Source organism: Bactrocera oleae, chromosome 5 (assembly GCF_042242935.1).
Source record: "Bactrocera oleae isolate idBacOlea1 chromosome 5, idBacOlea1, whole genome shotgun sequence".
NCBI lineage: Eukaryota > Metazoa > Arthropoda > Insecta > Diptera > Tephritidae > Bactrocera > Bactrocera oleae.
This window is the reverse complement of record NC_091539.1, coordinates 11,585,027-11,610,261: the sequence shown is the minus strand read 5'-3', so window position 1 is coordinate 11,610,261 and position 25,235 is coordinate 11,585,027. Positions and strand designations below refer to the sequence as shown.

The 25,235-nt window shown below is 27.6% G+C and overlaps 2 protein-coding genes across 2 annotated transcripts in view; one reads left to right on the top strand and one right to left on the bottom strand.

Moving 5' to 3' along the window:
• The first annotated feature begins 838 nt into the window (after positions 1 to 838).
• CBP (sarcoplasmic calcium-binding protein) lies at positions 839 to 14,350 on the top strand. Its single transcript, XM_014231676.3, has 5 exons — positions 839 to 1,513; positions 10,219 to 10,427; positions 10,902 to 10,968; positions 13,412 to 13,720; positions 13,786 to 14,350. Exons 1-5 carry the CDS (start codon positions 1,397 to 1,399, stop codon positions 14,014 to 14,016), a joined length of 933 nt encoding a protein of 310 aa, XP_014087151.2. The 5' UTR covers positions 839 to 1,396; the 3' UTR covers positions 14,017 to 14,350.
• A 512-nt stretch (positions 14,351 to 14,862) lies between these two features.
• mbo (Nuclear pore complex protein Nup88) overlaps positions 14,863 to 25,235 on the bottom strand; it is an 82,927-nt gene continuing 72,554 nt past the window's right edge. Inside the window, exons 3-12 of the mRNA XM_014231610.3 lie at positions 21,815 to 21,940; positions 20,312 to 20,573; positions 19,787 to 19,884; positions 19,543 to 19,711; positions 19,322 to 19,464; positions 17,426 to 17,529; positions 16,756 to 17,362; positions 16,538 to 16,697; positions 16,380 to 16,468; positions 14,863 to 15,038 (exon numbers count right to left, since the gene is read on the bottom strand). Of these exons, the coding sequence (XP_014087085.1) occupies positions 14,975 to 15,038; positions 16,380 to 16,468; positions 16,538 to 16,697; positions 16,756 to 17,362; positions 17,426 to 17,529; positions 19,322 to 19,464; positions 19,543 to 19,711; positions 19,787 to 19,884; positions 20,312 to 20,573; positions 21,815 to 21,940 (1,822 nt within the window). The 3' untranslated portion in view covers positions 14,863 to 14,974. The remainder of the gene's footprint in view (positions 15,039 to 16,379; positions 16,469 to 16,537; positions 16,698 to 16,755; positions 17,363 to 17,425; positions 17,530 to 19,321; positions 19,465 to 19,542; positions 19,712 to 19,786; positions 19,885 to 20,311; positions 20,574 to 21,814; positions 21,941 to 25,235) is intronic.

Genomic DNA, 25,235 nt, shown 5'->3' with positions numbered 1-25,235 from the left:
CACAGAGAAATCTTTACATTGACATATGCCATTTTGGACCAAAATACATATGTGTTACCTGTTACTATATCACGTAGTACCGAAGTATAGTTTCAGGCTTATGGAACTTTTTCTAATAATTTTTTTGCAACATTTAAGAACTAGCCTAATGTTAATACATATGAGCATAAATTGATCTTCTAGCTCTAAACACGAGTTTTGAACTACAAAACCATTACATATATATATATATATGTATGTATTAAGTAGCAATCTCTACTTTACAAGGCATGTGGATCCAGACACTTATGGTATATATGTATATATGTAAGTCTGTTTGCTATTATAAAAATTTGTATTCCATTCAAATCAGAGTTAGTTTTGTTGTCGCTTTTATTTCATATGCATTTCTTGCTCTTTAAGTTACAAATTTATTTATAAACACACACACATACATACATACATACATACTTGTATGTACATATATATGTATACATTTAAATATGAATGCATGGAGTCGCTTTGTTTTTGTTTACAATTGTTACACCCTTCTTTTCGTTCCTGCCTTTGTTTTGATGTTATAACTTTAAATGCAAACATATGTACATATGTATATATACAAACATACACACATCTACGTGCATACATATATTTCACACACACATTTATATGAATGTTTCCAGTTCCATTAAATACTCCATGTGTGTACGTGCGTGTAGTGGCAACGCCATAAGCAACATCTCTGTCACTGCCGTCTGCGCTGCTGCCGCTATCGGCGTTGACGCCAGCTGCGAGTTTGGGCAGCGTGGCAGGGGTTTATTCGTGCGTGCCGCCTAGGAGTTTCGTTTAAATTGTATTCGAACGCTGAAGCGAACGGTCGTACTATTTTCCAAAAAACTGCGAGAGTTTCAATACTCAACCAAAAAGCAAAACAACTCAACATATAAACTGCAATCAAAGTGAAAACTATCACAAGAAATTGAAAAATTTCAAAGTCAAATGAAAGCGTAAAAGTCTTTCAATTGGGTTGTGAAAAAAGTTTCGAAAATATAAACAGTGTAAAAACTGCGCAAAACTAAATGAACATTTGAAAAGTGTTTTGTGTGAAGCCTACACGTTTTCGAAAATTATTTATTTATTGACAAAAAATTATAAAAAGTAATTGTGACTGCAAATTGTCTAAGCTCAGCGCTTAAAAACATTCAAAACTGTTGCTTGAAATTTCAAAATTAGTCTTCGAGTTTTCAAACCGCCGCCAAATAAAGCAAACACATTTTAAATGATCACACACTTACTATCCTGATAGTGTCTGCAGTGTTTTCCTGTGTGTGCGTCTCTCAAATACCTGCCTAAAATTTCAAACAAAAAGTTGGCGTTTTTAATATCGCGTTGTAAACAAAAAAGCTAACACAACAAAATGGCTTTTGCAATTATGAGCCGTGGCTTTTTGCGCACTTCCAAAGAAATGCTGGAACGCAGCATCGCCGTGGGCAATGCTGCAATCTCCCATTCTTTCATGGACGTTGAAGGCAATGTAAGTTTGTAGATGTTGTTACTTGTTACAGTCGTACACATGTGTATGTGTATGTAAAATACACAAATTAAAAGTAAAAAAAAAGTTATAAAATTAATATAAGTAATTATTATTATTAATTCAGTATATACTAGGCTTGTATTTATTTTTTTAACTGCGTACACATACTTTTGCGTTTGTGTGTTTATATACATAAATCTTGTATTATGGCTTTATAAGTTATTTATATACATGTATTAATATATATAAAAAATTAAAACTTTTAATGAAACTAAAAATTAAAAACAAAAAAAAATTATGTGGGTGAATTCATATAACATAGATCTCATTCATACAGAACGTGGTTTTTTCGTAATTTTGTTATAGCATATTTGTATCCCTAGATTCTTCCGCAAATTTGAGCTAGTTTGTTTTTCTTTATATACAAATAAAATTCAATAACAAAAAAATTTTCGAAATTTTCTTAATTAAAACAAAAAATTGTACATTTTTAAAATTAATAAAAAAATGTATTAAAAATTTACTTTTAAATCTATTAAATTATTATAAACTAATATAAAAATATACAATAATTTTATTTTATTAAGAAAAAATAATACGAATTAAAATTTATTAAAAACAATTTAATAATAATAATTTATATTTAAGTAAATATACTATAATGATATATATATGTATACTAATTTTGACTTTTATAAAAAAAAATTTAATTCTTGTACTAAACTATTATAAAAGCATTTTTTAACTAACTAATTTTAATATTGATATATGTTTATTAAAAAACATGTAAAGATAAAATAATTATACAAAATTCATATATGTATGTATGTTGCCAAGTGAAATGCAGTTGACATTAATTTTAATATTACCGATGATTATTTCTGACGAAAACAATTCCTATATTGAAATATTTTCTTATTAAAAAATATAAAATATATAAATACAACAATTTCTTTTTGAGCATTAAATTATTCTTTCATATATTTATGGTTTATAGAGTTATATACAGTTCACAGAGATAATTCGAAATTTTTTCTCAATTATTTTTGAAGGAAAAGTAATATTTTGTTGGTGAAAGAAACTAATATTTTGTTCGCGTATATTTTTTTGTTTGCTTTTATTTAATTTTTTTGCAGCTTTTGGTTTTTGGTTTTTGTTTTTTCTAATTTATAATTATAAGAAAATTTTTCCGATTCAGTATACTGTGTGTAATAGCAAACATTTTACTAAGTTTTAAATTATTTTGTCATATTTGTATGTGCTATTAAGTAAAAAAAAGTTGACAAAAAAGTTTTCAGTATTTTATAAATTTTTTTTATGTTTAAAATATTTTATTATTGAAAAAATTAAAAAAAATGTTTATTTTATTTTTTGTTTGTTATTATTTAGTGTTTTTGTTTTTCAAAAATTTCTTATAATAAGAAAAATTTCTGATTCAGTTATACCAAAAATTATTTTTACTATAATTAAAACTTAATCAACTTTATAAAAAACCGGGAAAATTTATTTTAATATTTTTATTTATATTAAATATATTTATTTAAAATTTTGTGGTTGCTGTTGTTCTTTTTTTACAAGTTTATATTTATGTAAAATTTGAAATTCATATAATCTAAAAAATATATTACCTTAAATAATGTATAATAAATTAAAAAAAAAAACGTGAAAATTCCAAACAGAACTTTTTATAACTTCCAAAACAATTTTTCTTTATAACATTTTTTTTGTGCTTTGTGTATTCTAAATTAAAAAAAAAAGTAATTATAATAAGCATTTTTAATTACGCCTTCTGTTAGCTGTTAGTGGTATCTGCATTTACATACATACATACAACATATTTGCCACATTTTGGGAACAGCATGTATATGTCCTATCTTACACGCTTGCCAGTCACATTAATTGAGTTTTATTAAAAAAAAAAAAACTATAATTATGTCTATTTTCAACTTCAAACTCATTAGAGCAGTGTTCTCGATTGTACCGGAAATTTCAAAACCAATCTGAAAACATACCTTCATATAACATACATATTATATAACGTTGTGTATATATGAATATTTTACATATGCACATATGATTGATATTTAAATGCATATATGTATGTATGTGTTTATACATGTAAATATGTTTTCGTAAGCATGTACATACATATGTATATAAAGAAAAACATTTTGAGTATTTCCAAATATTAGAACTTTGTAAAGATTAAATACATTTGTTTCGCTTTATCTGCAAAATCTGCATACATACATACATACAAATTACATATGTATATACATCTGTAAATATTTATATATGCCATAGAGTACAAAAAATTATATTTTCGTATTTTTTCTTGATTTATCTGGCTTTTGACTTCCTATTTGGTTATTCGAGTTACATGAATTACAACTTTATCACTTTACAGTGTTGAATTTGTACTCAAATATATAAGTATATAAACTTGCATATGTATTATTATATTTATTCGTCTCAATTTCTTTCTTAATTGTTCGGAATATTTCCAAAAAAGATTTTTTGTAATATACGAAATAACAATGCTGACTATATACGATTTTTGATAATATATAACAGCCAATCAATATTTCTCTAAAGAAACTAACAAAATTACCATACACAACCTCAATCAAAACTTAAAAATAAACAAATAAAAGACTCGAAACCTTGGCGCAGGAACGGCAAAAGAACGTTTCATTTAATCGTAACAAATAACGAGCAACAGGTCAATGTTGCATGCAAAGCAAACAATTAATAGTAGCAGGTTAGCATTGAGACACCCAATAGGAAATCAAAGCTAGGAAATCCTTTCAACGGGGAGCGTATACAAGCAAATAAAACAGTTAACATTAAATATAACAAAAAATAAAATTAATGAAGACAAATCTAAAACAATATAATAATAAATATTAAAAAAATAAAATAAATAAAGAGATTAAAAAAAAATAAACATAATAATAGATTAAAAATAAAACGATTTAATATTAAATATACAAAGCTAAGAAAAAAATTAACAATAAATAATTATGAAAATAAACAAAAAACTATACAAATAAATTTTAAATATAAACAAAAATATAAAAAAGAAATAATAATAAAAAAATAAAGATTTAAAAAAGTTAATATTCAAAACTACATAATAACAAAATAATTAAAATAATGAAAATTTAAATAGTTCTAATAAAATAAAAATTATGTGATGACATAAAGTTTATAAATAAAAAATATATGAAAAAATACATAAAATACAGGGTCAAATAAAATGATTGAAAACAAATGCAAAATAATATAAAAATACCATAAATAAATATAAAAAATAAAAAAATAAACTAATAAAAAGAATAAAAAGTAGACATAATAATAAATTAAAAATATAACGATTTAAAATAAAAAATGCAAAATTAACAATAAATAATTATGAAAACCTATAAAAAACTATACAAATTATAAAAAAAATATAAAAAAGAAATAAGGATAAAATAAAGGATAAAAAAATTAATATTGAAAAAAAATTAATAAATAAAATGATAAAAAAATAATAAAATAAAAATAAAACTATTTAAAGCTAAAAAATGCAAAATATGAAAAGAACAATAAAAAATAATTATGTATATAAAACAATATTTAAAAATAGAAATAACAATAAATTACAATAAATAAAAAATAATACTATTAAAAAATGCAAAATAAGAAATAATAAAAATAATGAACTTTGAAAATAGTTTAAATAAAATAAAAATTATGAAAATCAAAAGTTACGAAAAAAAATAAAAACCTGCATAACAATATATAATAAAACTTTTATAATTAAATTAAAAAATTACTTATAAAATCGAAAAAAACAAATTATGGGAATAACCTAGTAACTCTTTAAACTCCATAAAGCCATTGCTCTTGCTTTATACCAGTTTAGGTGAGTTAACTCAGTTCTTTGTTTAATTGCCTACTTATCAATTATTGATGAATCGAAGACAGCTGTAGTAATTTTGTAGCTTCTTTGGACCAATAATTAAATACTTTGTTTGGAATACATACTTAAATTTAGTTTTGATTGATATTAATTTCAAATCTGGCAGAGATTTTAATAAAAACAGAGTGTAAGATACTTTTTATAGTCGCCTTCATTGCCTGGTGTACTCCTTAATACTTGACTATAGCATCATCTTCATCAGAGTTTATATCAATATAAATGTAATTTCTTCCTTCACATTCTTTTCGGGTCAATTTTCATATATTCTTGATATGAACATCAGACTTTACGTTCCGAAATCTTTGTTTTGAGTCGGTTCACGGTTTAAGGTACAAAATTTTCGCTTTCTGTTTTTTTTTCATGAATTAAAATTGCTGCTGGTGCCTTCATTAAACCGTTGCTATTGTTGCTGCTTTTGTATTTTGCGTATGGCATTCAGCTGGTACGCGAGTTGAAAAAGAAGAAATCGAGGTCTTTTGCATAATTTGCTAAATCAATATGTGTGTATGGAGGTGTATGTATAGGTCATGAGCACAGGTGCTTAAAAAAGTAATAAGTTACAAGTACCAAATAAAAAAATATATACAATAATTAAAAATTAATAAAAAGTTAAATGAATTTGAAAATTTTTGGTTATATTGTATTATTATTTTTATTTAAAAGAAAAATGAAATAAATATACTACTAAAGGTTTCATAAATCAATATATATATATTTTTAATTTTAGGTAAAAAAAAAATGAAAATTGAATTTTTTTTATTAAAATATTTTACAGGTTTTTTAGAATTAATATTAAAAAAATTGAAAAAACGAAATATATAAAATACTAAAAAACATGTATATATGTATACATAAACTTAACAAAATTTTAAATATAGTTTTTTTATATTTATATTATACATACAATATATTTTTAATTATATAAAAAAATTTTATTTTATTCTTATTTTTGTATATATGTATACATTTTCTTTTTATATATGTGTATGTACAATACGGTTAACATAAGATAAAAAAAACTTTTTAATGAATAAGTAATAGAGTTATTGTATTTAAGAAAAAAATTAAATACACTTGTTAAAAAAAAGCTTTGGTGAAGTCAACAATTAATGTTAAGTTACTTAGAATCTTAAATAAATATATATATTTATACATATATGCCTTTTAAACACACATATTTTTTTAAGCCACAAAAAATATTATTTCAACACAAATTTGCACAACCATTATGTCTTCGATCAAAAATTTATTTAAAAAATTGTCAAAATAGCAATGAAAGCAAAAGTATAAAAACAACCAGACAAAACACGTTTCGCGCTACTTAGGTAAACAAATAGTAAAACGAAAATAACTGTAAAAACCCATTAGAAATACAAACTCCATTTAAAAGTGTAAATATTTTTTTTTCTGTTTTTTGTAGCATCAGCCACCACAACAAAATTTACATATTCACATATAGCTAATCTTTATTTATCTACTTTTGTCACTGTTGTATGCACTTGAACATTTTTTTTTTTTATATTTTTGCTACTTAACAGCATAAGTATGTCTTTGTATGTAAGCACATGAGTATGAACTTATTGAAAGTCATAAACAATAAATGGGTGAAGTGTTTTAAATGTACAGACAAAGTAAAAGTATATTAAAAATAAATACAAAAAAATTATACTATAAAATATATATAAAATTATAATAACTAAATAAAAAAAGATAAAAAAAAAAAAAATTAAAAAAAAATGAAATAAAAATGAAAAAAATATATATATAAAAATAAAAACAAAAAAAAAAATAAACAAAAACAAAAAAAAAAAATTACATAATTTTTAACTATATAAATAAAAAAGTTATAATATTGTACTAAAATTTTTTTCGTTAAAATAAAGTTATAATAAACATTAATTTTTCAAATATTTTATATCATATTATAATTCAATTGTATTATTATATATTGTTTAATATTTATTAAATACCTTTAATTTAATTTGAGTACTTTTCTTTGATATCTGTTTTTTTTTAAATTTCTTATTTTTTAATAATTAAATACCATACTTAGTTACGTTTTTTGTTATTTTGGTCAGATTTTGATAAGTTAAGGTAAAATACCATATAATAGCAAAAAAATATAAATTTTTTAGATACAAAAATAAACAAAAACTTAGTAAAAAAATTAATAAAATATTTAAAATTATTTTGTTTCTAAAAATTTTAATTTTGTTGCTTTAAATTAAAATGTTTGCGTTTAGGTTTCTTTATATACTATTCTTATATGTAACTACATGTGTACTATAGCCCACACAAATTTAAATTCGCTTATCAATACCCTCATCACCTAAATAGTTGCATATAGCACACATTTTAATTAACTTTCGGCCAGTCAATGAACTTTGAAGTAAACAAAGTTAACCGTAATTGCTTTTTACACAAAAAAGTTTGTTTTGGTTACATTTTTTAACGGTAAACAACATAAAATTCGGCTTTTTGGTAAAAGCTTGACGTACTTATATACATATATATATATATAAATGTGAGTGTGTGTGCATGAAATAGCGATAAGCAACAGTCAAGCATTTAAATCATATACATATATATGTATATATATATATCTGCATACATACAAACATACCTGCATTTCATAGCAAGTTCGTTGCTTTTGCTGAAGTCTTTTGTTTTCATAAGTGGCAAACACAGCCAAATGTATTAACGGCGCTTGGAGCTGTTTCGTAAACAGCACACGAAATTCGCATATATGTATTTGTGTAGATACGTAAGTATGTGCATTGCGCTTGAAAAGTGTGTAAACAAAAACTTTCGAAACCGGCGCCACTTTAAGGTAAAAAAAAAACTATTTGCCATATTGCATTACAAAAACAAAAACCAAAGATAAAATGAGAAGAAGTCAATAAAAAGGAGATTTCAAAGTAATTAATGAAATGTTTGCAATTTTTAAATGAACAAAACAAAATGATATTATAAAAGCAATGCAATTAAAAAATAAATTTATCGAATAAATTTTTTTAAAATTAAATAAAGTTTTAATAACCAAAATCAAATGAAAAAATTGATCAAAATTGTGTAAATAAAACATAACACAAAAAATTTTTATAAATTAAATAATAATTAAAAAAGTAAATATAAAAGTACTCGTATTAAAAATAATTTATGTAATAAAAAAAATATAAATAATAAAAAGTTAAAACCCCTCAATTTAATTTTTTTACTTATTTTAATTTTTTTTATTCACTATACACTTATAAATTACATACAATTAAATATGAATAAATTAAATAAACTTAGTTATAAATATAATAATTTACAAAATTATTCAAATAAAATAATAAAATTTAATAAAAATATAAAAACATATTTGAAAATTAATTGAATTTGCTTATCTTATAGTTATCTATAAATATAAATAAAATAAATAAAAAATTAAATACAATAAAAAGAATGTAAATAATAAATACAAATTAATAAAATTATCGAAAACAACAAACACAATATTTTACTTGTTTAAAAATTTCATTTTTTAGTGTATGTAAAAAGCGAAAAAATTATATTTTACATGTATGGTACCATATGTATATTGATACTAAAAAAATTAGTGAAGTGAAAAGTGAGAAATAATTAAAAAAAAATTAAAATAAACTTATCTTGTTTTCCTAATTTTTTTTTATAAAAAAATTTCAGTCTACCATAGAAACTATTACTAAATAGATATTTATGACAATAATTAAATAGAACTAGTAAAATAGTAAGGAAAAAATCAATAAAAAAAATAATTAAATCGAATAGAAACATATAATATTTAATTACTTATTTTTTAACTAATTTGCAATATTTAATACTTTTTAACATTTCAAAAAAAAATTAAGGCGCTATAAAAGTAACATTTATTAATATAAATTAATTACTAAAAATATTATAATAAAAAATATTAAGATAAAATATTTTTTATGTTAATTAAGGGCGCTAAAAACTACTTTTTAATAATAAAAAATATTAACTGTCAAAAATGTTAAATTAAATATAAAATAAATAAGTAAAAAATATCTGCAATGATAGAAATTATTTTTTCATGCATACAATTTTTGTGTTGCACATACATATATGCACATGTGTTTATATGTATGTTTTTTTTTTTTAACTCAATAAGCATTATGTTATGTCTACGTGTCCGCTGTTTGATCATTTATATATGCATGTACATAAATTAAGGGCGCAAACATAACATAACCTCACTTTGCTTATTTAGTTTGTATTTGTATATGAGGCAAAATACTATTATGTTTACTTTGGTGCAGATGCAGTACATTTGATTTGCAATGACACACGATAATTTGATAATCATCAAATCAGAGCAGTCAAAATTGAAACTCAATGCACTTATAATATATACAAAGTTACGGCTTGTGCAAATGATTTATTTATTGGGTTTTGTACAGCATATATATATATATAAATTATATAATATTTAATAACAACGCGTTCGAATATAGAGTAAATGTGGCTATGCGACTTTGCAAACAAAATGTAAATGTCAAATAAAATTTTGTCAACTTTCGAAATATATTTCGAATTATTTGCAGCGCTTTAATTAACTCATCACTGAATTTTCTTTATTTCCTTCGAAACACCTGTTCGCTCACAAATATATTATAGCTCTTTGTTCTTATTGCTATTATTCATCTGACAATTTCTCTACAAATTAATCAATTCAATTCCTCTTGGTTTATTGCAGCATTCCACCGTTGCACTTGTACAGCATCGCTCTACTTGCACAGGCATCAACGCGGCAACGTTGCCCACAGCTGGTTTTATGAGACCCGTCTGCAATGGCAGCTATTGTCTGTTGAAGCCCAGGCTGAATAATTCGTATTTAAACAAGCGTAAAAGTAGCTCGAAGAAACGGGTGTCCACTGTAGCATCATCAAAGCGTGACGAAGAAAGGTTAGTAAACTCAGACACAAAGCACAGTTAAATAAACATTTGTTTGTTGAGACTTGATTACAAAATTACAAATATTTATTTATTTATTAAAAAAACAACAAATATAAATAATCATACTACCTATAAAATATAATTTCAATAACAGGGACTTAGCTTATAAATTGCAAATATATCTCCAAAGTCGCATAAATATAAAACTTTTTAAAAACAATTTTACATTAAATAATAATGTTCGAATTCACAAAAAAAAAAATAATAACATTTTCATAAAATTCATAAAGAGTAAAAATATTGTCTAAAAAATAGATGTAAATTATATTTTTAATATTTTAAAATAATAATATTTTTTTAATCATTTATATTATTTTTGTGTGTGTAATTTTAGCGAGTTTAGAAATATATTAAAGAAATATATATATTCGTATACGTATATTTTTTAATTCAGTGCAATAAATTTTATTTTTTCCTTTGCAGTGATAGCGATTCCGACGATGAATTTGAACAAAAACGTGCGAGTGCACGTTCCAAGTACAGTGCGAGGGTAAGCATTCTTTGATAAAACAAAAATATATTAAAAGCATTATTTTAAATAGTTAAATTAATGTTAAATAATTGAATCCTCAAATTTGCATATTTAATTTTTACCTTTACATTAATCACTTAAATCTTTTTTATTATTATTATTTTAAGATTTTTAATTAAAAAAATAATAACAATCAGGAGAATAACAACAATAAAAATAATAATGAATATTGCAATTAAGATAAAAATTTGCGTAATTTGTTGTTTAATTTCAGTTTGTTATTTTTTTAAAAAAATAAAATTACTTATTTATAATATTATATATATGTATAAATAATTTAATTTTTTACTTTTTCAAAATTTTTTTACTTTTATTTATTAGTCTTTATTATTATTTTTTTTAAATTTAACTCTTTATGTTTATTGTGTGTTTAATTCAATTTTGTAAGTTCGTTATTGAAAAAAATTATATTAACATAAATTTTTTGAATTGTTTTAATCATGCGTTTAATTGCATTTTGTAAGTGAGTTATTAAAAAAAATATTTATTTTAAAATTACTAGGTTAAATACCTAACATTTTTTTGGTTTTTTTTTTGTATTAAATTAAAAAAATGTTTTGAGTAAATATAAAAATGGAAGGTTTTAAATATTTTACGAAACAACGCTTGCATATTTAGTTAATTTTTTTTTTTGTGTGTTTGTTTGCTTAAGTAATTTTAAATAGTAGAAATTTAATAATCAAATGCAGGATTAAAACGCAAATTAAAACACAAAGAATAAAATAAATTAATTCGCGTTTTTCAAACAAATTGTTTTGCTGTTCTTCTGTTTCCATCTAATTTTACTGAGCTTTTAATTTATTATACATTTATGCAAAATATAAATATAGAAAACTGGTAACACTTGTTATTTTAATTTTAATTTCTTTAGAGCAGACATAGTTTCGTTATAACCAGTTGGCTGATTTTTCATATAAAAGAAAACCATTTGAATAATTTTTTCATATGGTAGCTCTGAAAATCATTTCAAATAAATGTTTGTTTCTGCGTTTAGTTAACTATTTCTTTCAATATTGTTTTTGTATTTTTTCATATATTTTTTTAATTTTTTTAATTTTATAATTTATTTATATTTTTTCATTTATGTTTATTTTATATTTTTAGTTTATTTCTTTTACTTTTAATGTTGTTTTTTTTTTGCTTTGCTCCAACACACCTATGCAAATAAGCGTGTTGTGGAATACTTAAAATTCAAAACCACATGCCGATTAGACGTTAAAGCAACAAAAATACAGACTGAAATTGTACTGTTCCGCAACTTAAGCGTGACTTGCCGACGCTATTAAAATTTCGGCTTTTTAACTAGCTTTTTAATTACTCATTTGTATGCGCCGCAAAAGTTTAGTAATTTTAAAAAGAGAAAGAGCGGAGAAAATAAAGTAATTTTGCATCAAATACAATTTGAAACTCATAAAAATAAAATATAAAAAAATTTTTTTTTTGGTAAACTAAAAAAAAAGAATAAATGAAGTAAAAAAAGTAGCTTAAAAATTTAAAAAAGTATTATTTTAACTGCAAACGTAATAGTATTAAATTAATTTAAAAAAACCTAACTTAAAAGAAAAATATTAGATAAATAAAAAAATTAAAGTAAAAATGTGGAAAATAAAAAAATTTTGAATTTAACAATAAAAAAAAATTGGAATCAATTAAAAAATTTATATGTTTGCTTAAAAAGTGTAATAAAATAATATTTTAACGGCAAAAGCATTAAAATTGAAATATTAAAACAAAATTTAACTGAAAGAAAAATAGTAATATTTTCGCAGTGAAAATACTAAAATTATTTATTTTTTTATCCTCTCTATATTTTGTATTAATTTTTAAACAAAAAAATAAATAAAAACAAAAGTAATTCATTTAATAATAGCTTTGTAAAATTTGTTTATATTTTTAGCGATAAAAGCACTAGGATTTAAACTACTTTATTAGTTTTTAAATATCAAAATTAAACAAAATTAATAAGTTAATTAATTTAAGAAATTGAATATTATTTTAACGGCAAAAATACTAGAATTAAAATTATTTTAATACTTTTTAAATACAAAAAAGTACATTTTTAAAATTATTATAAAATATTACTCTTTTTTTTTAGTTTAAAAAATTGAATATTATTTTCATAGCAAAAATAATCGAATTAAAATTATTTTTAAAATATTAAAATTAAAAAACTAAATACCTGTTAAATTAATATTTATTGTTTTCATTTAGCTTTTTTGTAAAATAGGTATTTTAAAAATTTTTCAAAATTTAATTTTATAAAATAAGTATCGCCTAAACTGTTAAAATGCTATAATTAAATTTAATTAACTTTATTAATTTTAAAAAATGATATATTATGTATATTAATTACCAAAAATCAAGCTTTTAATACTTCTCTCTCTCTATTCTCTCTTTGCAGGGCGATTCCGAGTTCTGGCGTCGCAAAATGCGCACGCTTCATCGCATACTCGACGTCAATCGCGATGGCGTTGTATCATTTGACGACTACAAATTGATTGCCAAACGCTTCACGGACTTGGGCCATCTCACACCTGAGATGTCGGCCGAGTTCGAGGAGGTGATGCGTCAAACGTGGGTGGAGCAATTCGGTGAAATTACGCCATATAATTTAGTGACTGCCGAGCAGTTCTTGACGGAGGTGCATCATCGTCTCAACGATGAGCAGATGGAGAAGCGTATTGGACGCTTTTTGCCCTATTTATTCAAGGTAGTTACTTTTAACTAATTAATATTTAATTACAGTTAAGTAACACAAGTATTTTATATTTACAGGCCGTTGATTACGATCACACAGGCCAATTGGATCTCGAACAGTATAAGCTGTTCTTCCGCTGTCTGGGTCTTTCGGATGAAGATGCTGCTATTTCGTTTGCTGTGATAGACAAAAATGGCGATGGCCAATTGTCCTTAAAGGAGTTTCTACATTTGGGTCGTCAATTTTTCCTAACCGAAGATGATACGAAAATTTCGAAAATGTTCTGGGGTCCATTGATCGACCATTGACTTGTTGAACATGCGTACACCGTTGTGTTGGAGTTGTTGGCGCGCGGCAAATTCCACGATCTACATCGCGCACAATATATACTCTACATACTCTGCATGCAAAATGTCTCGGAGCAATTTGGTATATTCAACGACGACATCTATGGAGGAAACTATTTGCTAAGACTATTATTTTATGTTAATACATTAATTTTTTTAACGATAACATTGCGTTCATACGAACGTGGCGACTTTAAGCAGTTTATTGTATATCATATAAGACAATTTAATGAATCACGTAAGAAAGCGAAAAAAAGAAGGAAAAAAAGAAGAAAAAGAAATTAAAAAAACATGACTGTAATTGGTTTTATTTTAAAAGTCTGCGAGTGTAGTGAAGTCCACAAGAACCTCAGATTCTCAGTGCTCAGTGGAGCGGAAGAAACCTCAAAGCTTAATGAGTAGTAGAAGAAGCGAGTTCTATAAAATACAAGAGAAGTTGCGCCTGAGTCTAAATACATATGTATGTGTTCTACGTCAAATACATATGTATGTGTCATTACGATAATGGTTTGTAAAAACAAAATAAAATAATTTATTATACAACAACAAGACATTTTTGTTAACTTTTAATTACCAAACTTTTTTTTTGAAATATTTTTTTTTATATTATTGATCTTACCTTTCAACATTGTCCATAAGTTCTATTATTAAATATTTATGGGCTTTGAAGATTTTAAATTATATAACACTTTTGTTTTACTATGCACTCGATAATTTTGCGCATTTTATTTTGAATTATATCATTAGAGAGTAATATGTATGGATTAAAAATCCAAAAACAAAAAGCAAAATTAAACAGAACCAATATTATTGTTTTGTCATTTTTGCGCTAGAAAACTAAATTAATTGGCTTAATATTCAGCCTTAAATATTTAATTGTAATAAGTGTAATAAAAATTCGATGATGTGCTGAATTTTATTAAACACCAAGCTGTTGGTTGATATGCTTGACATCACGTATCTGGGAGTCCACTTCGGACGCGCTGTAGAACAAAAGTAATGAAGACAGAAAGAGATATTAATTAACAAATGTAAATATTATTATTTAGTAATGGTTTTAGTAAATATATTAATATTATTTAAAATATATAAATATTTATAATAGACAATTTAAATTTACTGTTGCACGAACTTTGATTTATCAAAGAAACCAATTTTCATGCGTACTGTATACTCAGCACAGGGTGCAGCTAATTCATGCTTTGTAAATTTTAAATGCAAGGTGTGTGTTTAGGCTATGAAGTGGAAAAGTATACAGAGTGCTTCAAATGGTTTTTTTACATTTGACAGTTAAAATTCTCGGTTTAAATTTAAATCAGATTTTAATATCTTGCCAAAAATTCTTTACCTGTCTGATTGCTTCAGACTAAGTGCAAAATAAAAATTGTTATTCCTTGGTTCGGATCCAAAACAGCTTTTACTGAGTCGGAGCAGGTAGATAAACATAGATAGCACATGAAGTAGCGTTGATGATTGACTTTGATCATATTATATAAAGCTACTGGAAGAAATCGAACAAACAACATTTCCTCCAAGGCTGAAGAGATCTATGACTTATCTGAGCGGTCGGCAATCATCCGTTGTTTTAATATTAAAATTTTAAGTGAAGAAGAATTAAAGAGAGGACGGTTTCGCTAGTTAGTGGCCACCCCGCTACTGGTTAACTTCTATAACTCGAAACTCCCTCAACTAATTGAGGAAAGTTCCACCACCACATACACAGATGATTGCACGATTTTGGCTGTTTAAAGAACACAAATCACTCTTTTCTCAGCAGTTTCTACTAGGATGCTTTCGTAGCAGAAAATCAGAGGACTTCAGATATGCATTCAACGCTAGCCAATGTGGAGCTATTAACTAACAGCTTCACTGACTTCCTCCCAGTGAGTATCCTTGGAGTCAAACCATCATGATCATCTCGAAAGATGATCCTGATGACAATTAACTTACGCCTTGCCACCCAAACAAGGACCTCTACAACAACAACGACATGGATCCGCTGGTTAGGCTTGGGTTGATGACAGCAGAGTCCATTTATTGTTTAATTACAAGCTCATCGAAAAGATGATAAAAACAGATATCACAAGTCAACCGCTAATTTAAACCCGGTTCAGGACTACCACAGGGTCTATATATCCGGAATGGACAGAACTTTTATCACATTAAAAATTTCAATTCTAAAACAGTCGCGTCTGTATAAATAGCACGGTACCAGACTTGTATGCGACTAAGAACTGTCTAGCATTACTAAAAACAATGGCAACGCGTTTCACCGCTTAATCCTAATCCAACTCTAGACAAACAACAAAATGTTTTAGACTTACATCTGTATAAGTATCTCCTTAATGTTCTTCTCTTGACGTTCTGGCAAATGAAATGTCTTCTTCTTAGCGGTTTGAGTGTATTTGGAGATCTGTAAGGAACAGAAAGCGATACTAAAATTTTCTAAATATTTTTATAATAAAATATTATTAATAGTTACATGGTAAGCTTGCTTGTTAATGGTATCTCGGGCCTTCTGCATAGAATTCGTCAAGGCTTTGGTCTCCTTATTGATACGCTCCACCTCCTGGGCGAATTCCCTATCGGCAATTGGATTGGTGGGTAGGCGGGTGTGTGCCTGACGCACAAGATGTTGACAACTATTCGGATAATAATAAGTATACTGTACAAGAAATATATTAAAATTGCCCTATTTACTTCTTCGTTATGATCTCCTGCTGATCGCTGATCTCCTCAAAACGTTCGGCTAATCGATGTGCCGTTTCGCGTATACTCTCACGCTCTTTCTCTAAATCGGCAATTTCATGCTCTTGCTGTTCTTTGCGCAACTTAATAGTGTTAACACGCTTTGTGATTTCAGCGCGCACCAGCTCGTGACGCTTCAAATACTGTGTGCGCAGAACCTCAATGGCTTGTGCGAGCAATTCATAGCACTCCTGTGGATTTGGTGTACTTGTTTTGTCTACTGAAAGTATGGGTTGTGTAACATCACGCTTGAGCATGCACTTTATGTGATCGACGAAGGAGGGTTCCAACATGCGATCCAATTCAGACTTGGCTTCCAATTTTAGCAATGATTTATCGGTTTCCTCTTTAATTTTCACCGTTTCCACAAGTATTTTTGGATCGATGATTAGTTTCAAACTGATAACTTCACCGCTGCCGAGTAGTAGCACAACACCCGAAGGCATTTGGAGTAGTACGAAGCCGAGTACGGCATTAATGCGTTCGCTGGCGTCGATTTTGGTGCACACTATATATTCGGCATTCGAGGCGATGGAGAGTGGACTGATGTCGGAGTCGACTGTCGGGGAAAGAGAGCGGTAAATTATTATATTTGCTGGTTTGCTAAGCTTTTATTACTTACTATCACTTTCTACGAAACGCTGTAGCTCGGATATAAAATTAATGGTTATCGCATGAAGTCCTGCATTGTGGTAAGCGAAATAGCGCATCTCATTGATATAATCGCTGGAAGATGAAGACAGACCGTAAAAGTTGGGATGTAATAATATAATATATAGATTAAAATTGTTAGAATAAAATTATAAAATATATGATAACACAAACAAAAATAATAATAAATTTGTTTCATAACTGCTAACTATCACTAGCTAGCAAAGTTTCTGCTGGAAGGGCGTTTCTTAACACAAAAAACTAGCAGAAGAGAGCACATATTGAGAGCGTAAAAAGCTGAGCGAGCTGCTAGTTTCTGCTAGTCAAATTTCTACTAGCAGAAAATTTGATGGCTACTGCCATATGAAGAAACAGCTGAGTAAACAAGCAAGATTTTACGTATTTGCTTTGATTTTGTTTATTTTAATAGTTTCGAATTGTGAAAACAAAAATTCGATTGATTAATTTCTGCTAGTTTTCCTGCAAACTAGATAATTTAGCAATTGATGCATGAGGACTGTATTATTAAAGATACTAAAACAATATAAAGAAGAAAAAAAAAATGAAAATCATCTTCGAAAATTAAGTTTTTTTTGGATATCCCTTTTTTCTGTAAGAAATTTATGATTAAAAAAAATATATTTCTTTTTGTTATTTATTATAAGAATATAAAATTATAAAAAAAAAGTTTCAAAAAGGTTTTTTTTGATATCTCTTCTTATAAAAATATGATTTCAAAGATATATTCTTGATAACTCTCGTTTTAAATATAAATTTTTATTTTATTTTTATTTTCGAAAAGTCTCTTTTCCATAGTACTAAAGATATCAGCAATTCTTTAAAAAACATAAATTTGATTTGTCGAAAATTGGAGTGCCAAGTGTATTAGCTAAGCAGTCTGTGAGACTGACCAAACAAAAATCTAAGCCTAACGGTCTAATCCGAATACAACACAAGTGAGACTTTTCACAATGAATTTTATTTAATGTCAATATTTGAATATGTCTCCACCGCGAGAAGGAATATTTTGATTTTATCGATGAATGTGATGGTTTCTGTTCGAAAGTAAACAATTTTATTTCGTACATACAAATATTATTTTCCTTCGTGCACTCTACTACAAAAACCTCCTTGACATTATTTACAAGTTTGAAGACAGAATTAAATAGTTTTTAGGGAAATATTTTCTCACTTTATCGAGCGGCTAATTGTTAAATAAAAATTCTTAATTCATAGCATAAGAAATATCGTCGGGCATTGCAGTCTATTTCGACAGAAACAGAAGCTAACCCTTTTCCCTTTTTTCTTTTTATTTATTTGAAGCTAAACTTTGGCTCGATATAATATTAATTATATTTGGTGTTGTTGTTATTGCTGCAGTATTAAACATTCACCACCTAGTTTTGATAAAGAGTAGATAGCTCTTGGGCGGTTATAAAACCATATGCGTTTTGGTTATGTAGACGATTAAGTAAAGGGATTGAGAACAACAACAACAGAACTCTTCTAAGTCGGTAAGAAATTTATCTGGCCTGGATGTCTTCATATTTTTTATTTTGTTGTGTTACAAGAGCAACAACATTTTGAATACCTATAAAGTTATACGCTAAGAGCTCAGCAATAGACAATTAATGTTTTTCAAAGTCATTATCAATGATAATTCCGTTATTTTTAGTTGACCTCAACGAAAACCATTTTCTTGTTACATGATTAAAAACTAACTCGACGAAAACCATTTTCTTGTTACATAATTAAAGCCTAACTCTCCCTGGGCTTAGTAAACGTCGAATTAGTAGGTCATTAGTTGACTTTGAGAACTAAACTTAGAACAAAGAGATGATATGAAGGAACTGAAAATCATACAAACCGTTTCAAATGTATTGGACAATTGTAGGTCTTCGATTTTGGGTCATCCTTCGGTAAGCCTAGTTCCAGCAAAACCGTCTCCAGCACATGTATGGTGTAGTCAGATGGATGTATGATCAAGCTGGCGTCTACTTCGTTGAAGGACTGCAAAATAAAACATTTTTTTTTATTAGTAAATTACTTACTTATTTAAAATTATTAGGTTATGTCAGCTTCACAAACCTCCTCTGCCTCCTCCGCCTCGAGGAATAGTGCATGATGCAGTGTGCCATTCGCTTCGGCAATGACCAGTGTTGGTGGCAAGGATGGAATGACTAAAATGGCACACGAGTCCAGGCCATAATTAGCGTGGCTCTGTGGCGTAATTGTTAGTGGGCCTTGTAGGCGTGGTCTGCGTAAGAATATGTTGAATTTGTTAAAAGTATAGTTATATGAATTTGTGTATATGTATATTGGGAAAACTTACTTATGACTATCGAGTCCAGCCATTAATACATAAATATTGCCATTCTCACGCAGCACAATAATCGGCCATTCAATGCGTTCGGAATTCTGTGTGCTTTTCTGTTTGAAATAATAATTAAAATTGAGTTAGGGACAGACGTTTTATATAAAGAGTCTTATTTAAATGTTTATGAAGTTCTACAGACGATTATAAAAATGAGATTGCAGCTAAAATTGTTTCTTTTTTTAGGAACCCTTTTAAAATTATATTTAATTTCGAAATAAGAAACGGCTAAACTAAAACACATTATTCTTTCATTATTAAAAAGAAATTTTTTTTGTGTGAATTTTCAAGAATATGTTTGAGTGTACAAATCAGAACTTTTGAAAATTATATAAATAATATTACTGTAAATGTATGTATGTATATAAAAAATAATATATGTACGAAAAATTTTCGAAAATTTCCATGCAGTCACTTTTTTTAATTTTTTTTGTTTTAATAAAAATACCGACTTATTTCAATAACACCGAATTCACCACTTACATTTCCTGCAACAGTCTCATTAAAGGTCTTCGAGAGATTCCGACTGTGATTTAACGTATCCTTCGTGGTGTTGTTATTAATAGTATTTGAGGAGTTCAACACTGCATCATCCTTTAAGGCTACAGCAGGTGAAATATCAAAATCTACAGCGAATTCACCAAGCAGTAGAGCCGTTGGTAGTGAGTTATTGAGACTATTGTCGGACTTCATCGGCACTGGGCCGACTTTCCATACGTGACGCAGAGTGGAATTGTCATAAACGCTGAAAAGGAAATAAGTTTTAGAAATTACACAATTTTATTTATAGACGTAAATGTTTTAGAAAAAATAATGGTGTTGTGTAACTAATGTTGCTCCTCAAAGCTCTTTCACGACCATCATTTTCAGGTGACAACGTATTCTGGTACTCAAAAAGAGTTCTATAAAAAGGAAACAGCCTCTCTGAGCTTCTAGCATTACTAATAATATTAAAATAGCTTTAATTTCCATTAAGAGCTTTATTGATTTCATATTAATATTATTAGCACAAAAGCTTAACGCTATGCTCCTAGATATAGCTTCTCCTTATCAAATGTTTTTGAGCAATATTCATAAACGTTCACTGAAACTTAAAGTTGAAATGTTTGAAAAAGCTGAAAGCTTTAACAGTCTTAAGATTGTAATAATGATGGAAAGCTTTTTAAATTTTTTTTCTTCAAACTGTTATATATATTTTCACCATAAGTTTTCGCTTGTGAAAAGGATCACTTATACCTAAAAAAATTTCAGGTCAACACACGAGAGATATTGGAAAAATCTTCTTGAGCGCAAAAGTTTTCTACTGCGCAGTATAAAGGCATCTAAATAGATCAGTCGAAGTGGCTCTGAATCAGAGCATGGTTGGGATTTTGAAGAATATGGCTCCGTAATTTTAGCCAAAGGTTATGTAAGTTTTGGACTTGGTAAATATAATAAACTTGCTTTACTTTTGGTATCAGTTGCTCGAAGAGCAGCTTTCTTTCTGTTTGAGCTTTCGCAATTGACCTTAGAAATAGGGTGAATTATGTAATAATGATTGGAAGGTTTAAAGCGCTTGACAGATTCCTTTTAAGGTTATTTAAAGTTCGTTTTGGTTGGTCATTTACAGTTGGTTCTAGATGTATGGAAAAAATTATATACACCCTGGTCTTCGAGATCTCTTAGTAACATACGAATTTTTGGGGGTCGTTTGAAAAAAGGCCCAAAATAGCTTTTCGGGTAGCGCTAGAGAGTGAAAATATTGTGATAAAGTATTTCTGGAAGAAATTTGCCAACGTTTTTGAAGACAATATAAATTTTCAATACGATTTTGATTTTAATTTTTTATGTAATAACTACTAGTGACATTTTTTATCGTTTATAGCGAATTTTTTTTAAATTTTTTCCAGTAGATATATATTTTACGCCACCACTGTACTACATTGCGGCCTAGCAACTAAACAATAAATTAGACGCTTGAATTAGAAAATACACTGCAACACTTACCGTATTGTATTGTCCGACAGCAGCACGAGCAGATGTGAGTCGGTAGGCGAAAATGGATGCCAACGCAGCTGACGCAGTTCCAGGTGTGGATTGTTGCTAAACAGTAGCGAGTCCAAATTAAATGCGCTGCAACAGAGAAAAAGAGAGAAAATTAAGAAAAACAAGCGAAATTAGAGAATGAAAAAAATCGTAGAAAACAATTAACAAGAAATTACACAACAAGGCAGTGGTTTAAAGGTTGAAACGGAAAACAAAAGCAAATGAAAAAGCAACAAAAATGTAGCCAAATATTTAAGCAGTTAAAATATGAATATTTATTTCATTAGCCAAAAATTGTGGCTTACACAAACTACTTGCCGCCGCTTGCCAGCTAAGTTATTTAGTTTTGCTGGCTTAATGCGGTTTAAAATGTTAGCGCATAAATTCACTTAGAAAAGCCGCATTTGAGCCAACAAACACTACTTATTGCCCGGCACACACGCATATATAATTTGAATGTTGCGCATGTGTGTGTCGCAAAAGACTTCTTAAAAGAAATTCGAAAAAAATATAATATATATAATAAAAAAAGAATTTAAAAATTATAACGGTACCAAACGAAACCAACTTACACTTCTTTACGCTGTTTGAAAATCAGTAAACCCAAGGGAGGCTTCTTAAATGAGTTAATTTACCTGAACTAGCGACAATAGCAGTATAAAAAGCAAATTCACATTTACAACAACACATGTGCCTATAAGCCTACAAAAATACACATTTCTCCGCGCCCACAACTTTGATAAGCTCAATTTATGCGCGAAAATTTCCATAATGCAACGCGGAAGTCAACCAAGCCTGGCCTGGTTAGTAGAGGGCGGAAGAGTGTCTTAAGTGTTTGAAAAAATAACTAAAGCATGCTGAACGCCCTGTCACACACACATGTGTGTTATTTATGTTAAATTATGCATAAACTTAGCAAGAAATTAAGGATGTGAGTGTATATGGTACACACACACATGTACCAACTCATATGCGAAGACATTTATGCATCATCTCTTTCGCTAAGCCGTTGCTTTAATTGTTTACATAGTTGTAGTGTTTACGCACTGATAAGCGCCAAAAAGGCGGCATACATGGCGGAGTAAATGTGTAAGATAAAGTAAAAAAAATACCCTTAATGCAATTTTTTTTAAAAACTTTATATCTTTTTGGCATTTTTGATATTCATAAATTAAGATATAATCTCTTTTTTAACACTCTTCTTCTTCTATCAATGTGGTCATGCTAAGACCCGACCAAAAATTGGTTACAATGACTAGGTAACATTAGAGGTTTAATATTGTGTTATATAATATTAAATTTCATCAAAAATGTTTTAAAGCCGTTATAATGACACTCAATTTGCTTGATGGCACGATTTTCCATATTATTTTCTTTGATTGAGCTTACTTTTGGCTGAATGTTGAGTGAATCATTGGCTACATTTCTTCAAAAATGTAGCCAGCCTTAATGTTGCAGTCAATGGGAAACGCCTTGAGCCATGATTAATGACTGTTTCGTGCCTAAATTAATTGTAAGATGTTTATGTGAACGATCTTGGGTTCCACCAAAACGGGGCTATATGCCATACAGCCAACGAAATCATCAATTTAATGAAGGCAACTTTTGTTGAGCGGATTATCTCGCGTCGTGAGCCTGTGTCAGGCTTTTAATATCGCGCCATTCAACACTGCTGGCCTTTTTTTGTACGGTTATGTGAAGTCGATTGTCTATGTAGATAAGCCTGAGACGATTGATGTTTTAGAAGATAATATTCGGCGCATTATTGCTGATATTGCTGCAAAAACTTATTCGAGTCAACCGCATTTTTTTTTTGCATTTTATGTCTTCTTAAAAACCACATGTCTAAAAAAAGCCTTTATTAGTGGCAGGTTTTGAAATATCTCGAAACTCATCAACTGCTGAGCAAAGTTATTTTTTTATAAAAAGAAAATCTATTCTCTAATATTTATTGAAATCTAATGTCGAACGTAAAAACATGTTTTTCTTGAAACTGTATTTTTTTAACTAAGCGAATAAAATACTAAGAGATTAGCGTATGTATCCACTTGAAAAATTTATAGTAGTATAAGTTTAGTGTGATGCTAAAAAGTTCGTGAGAGGGAGAGGTTAGACTTAATTTTCAAAGTACAATTCTATACATTCCTGAGCTGTCGGACAATTGGTGCATTGGGTGTAGCGTTTTTAATGTAGCGTTAATAATGGTATCTGTGAGTGAGTAAGGTTGAGCATATCTATGCCAAGTGTGTGCCGAATGAGCTCAAAATCAACTGATTTGCCGGGATACAAATCAACGTAATTGATAGCAAAATTGAACGGTTTAGGATTGTTTTCGTGCCCTCCGGCTGTGAGACTCATTGCTTTTTGACTTTTCCCTGTTCTAGACATTAGAATACTCTATGGTATGCAATTTAGCGATGATTAAGGGGCAATCACTGATACTGAGACCTATTTTGTAACGATTAGTTTAATACAAAAATGGATTTGCATAATACGAAATGTCCTCAAAAAATAACCAGAATTTCAAAATGAAAATTTAGCGGGTTTGGAGTGTCCAATTTTTTTTTAATATGTTGATATATGCCGCTGCAGTACGATACAATTTTAAGTTGTATTCATTGCTTGCTTTGTCTGTAGCGGCCGTTAAGGTTAGACGTGCTTGGCGATTTTTGTTTGTTAAAAGAAATGTTTCGACGTTTGTAGGAAGCGCTGGCATAAGTGCATAATATCGAATAGAGCCTATTTTGAAGGCGACAACATTAATGTAGGCAAATGAATAAATATTTTTTTGAAAAAACGAATATTTTGAACACATCTCGTACATAATCGGTGTATCGCCCTCTATGACAATTATTTTTAGTAATAAAATAAAATTTTGTGAAAAAAAATTACGTTTATCTTTAAAAAGCATTGAATTTTTTTACGTAAGGTGTGTTGTTGTTGTTGAAATGAAGTCGCAAAATTTTTATTTTTTTATTTTTTAATATTATAATATTACTATTCACAGATGTACATATACATATTTACAAGTGGCTGAATTTTTTCATGAAAGTTACTCATACGCCCTGTATGATTATATATAAAATCACCATTAATCATACTGTAAATTATACATATAAGAACTATATTAAACTTTAGCAAAATATATATGTTTATTATATTTATTGTTGAGTTGCCAGACTGCCAAAAATCATACTTTTAAGCCATATATTTTAGAAAACAATTTGGAAAAAAGGCAGCTACCTTGTTAGGAATGATAGCTAAAATCGCTTGCATATTGTTTGAGTCTTGTAACTGCTTTCGCTGCTAATTTTCGACAATTGTTGACAAAACAACCCTTAATAATTTGCATATTTAATGATGGCTCCACCCATTAATGGAC

What these genes read in the sequence shown, in the direction of transcription:
- CBP (XM_014231676.3), top strand. Translation starts at nt 1,397, where the DNA reads ATGGCTTTTGCAATTATGAGCCGTGGCTTTTTGCGCACTTCCAAAGAA. An exon ending in GTTCCAAGTACAGTGCGAGG is followed by an intron (nt 10,969 to 13,411) that starts GTAAGCATTCTT and finishes CTCTCTTTGCAG; the next exon opens with GGCGATTCCGAGTTCTGGCG. An exon ending in TTTTGCCCTATTTATTCAAG is followed by an intron (nt 13,721 to 13,785) that starts GTAGTTACTTTT and finishes TTATATTTACAG; the next exon opens with GCCGTTGATTACGATCACAC.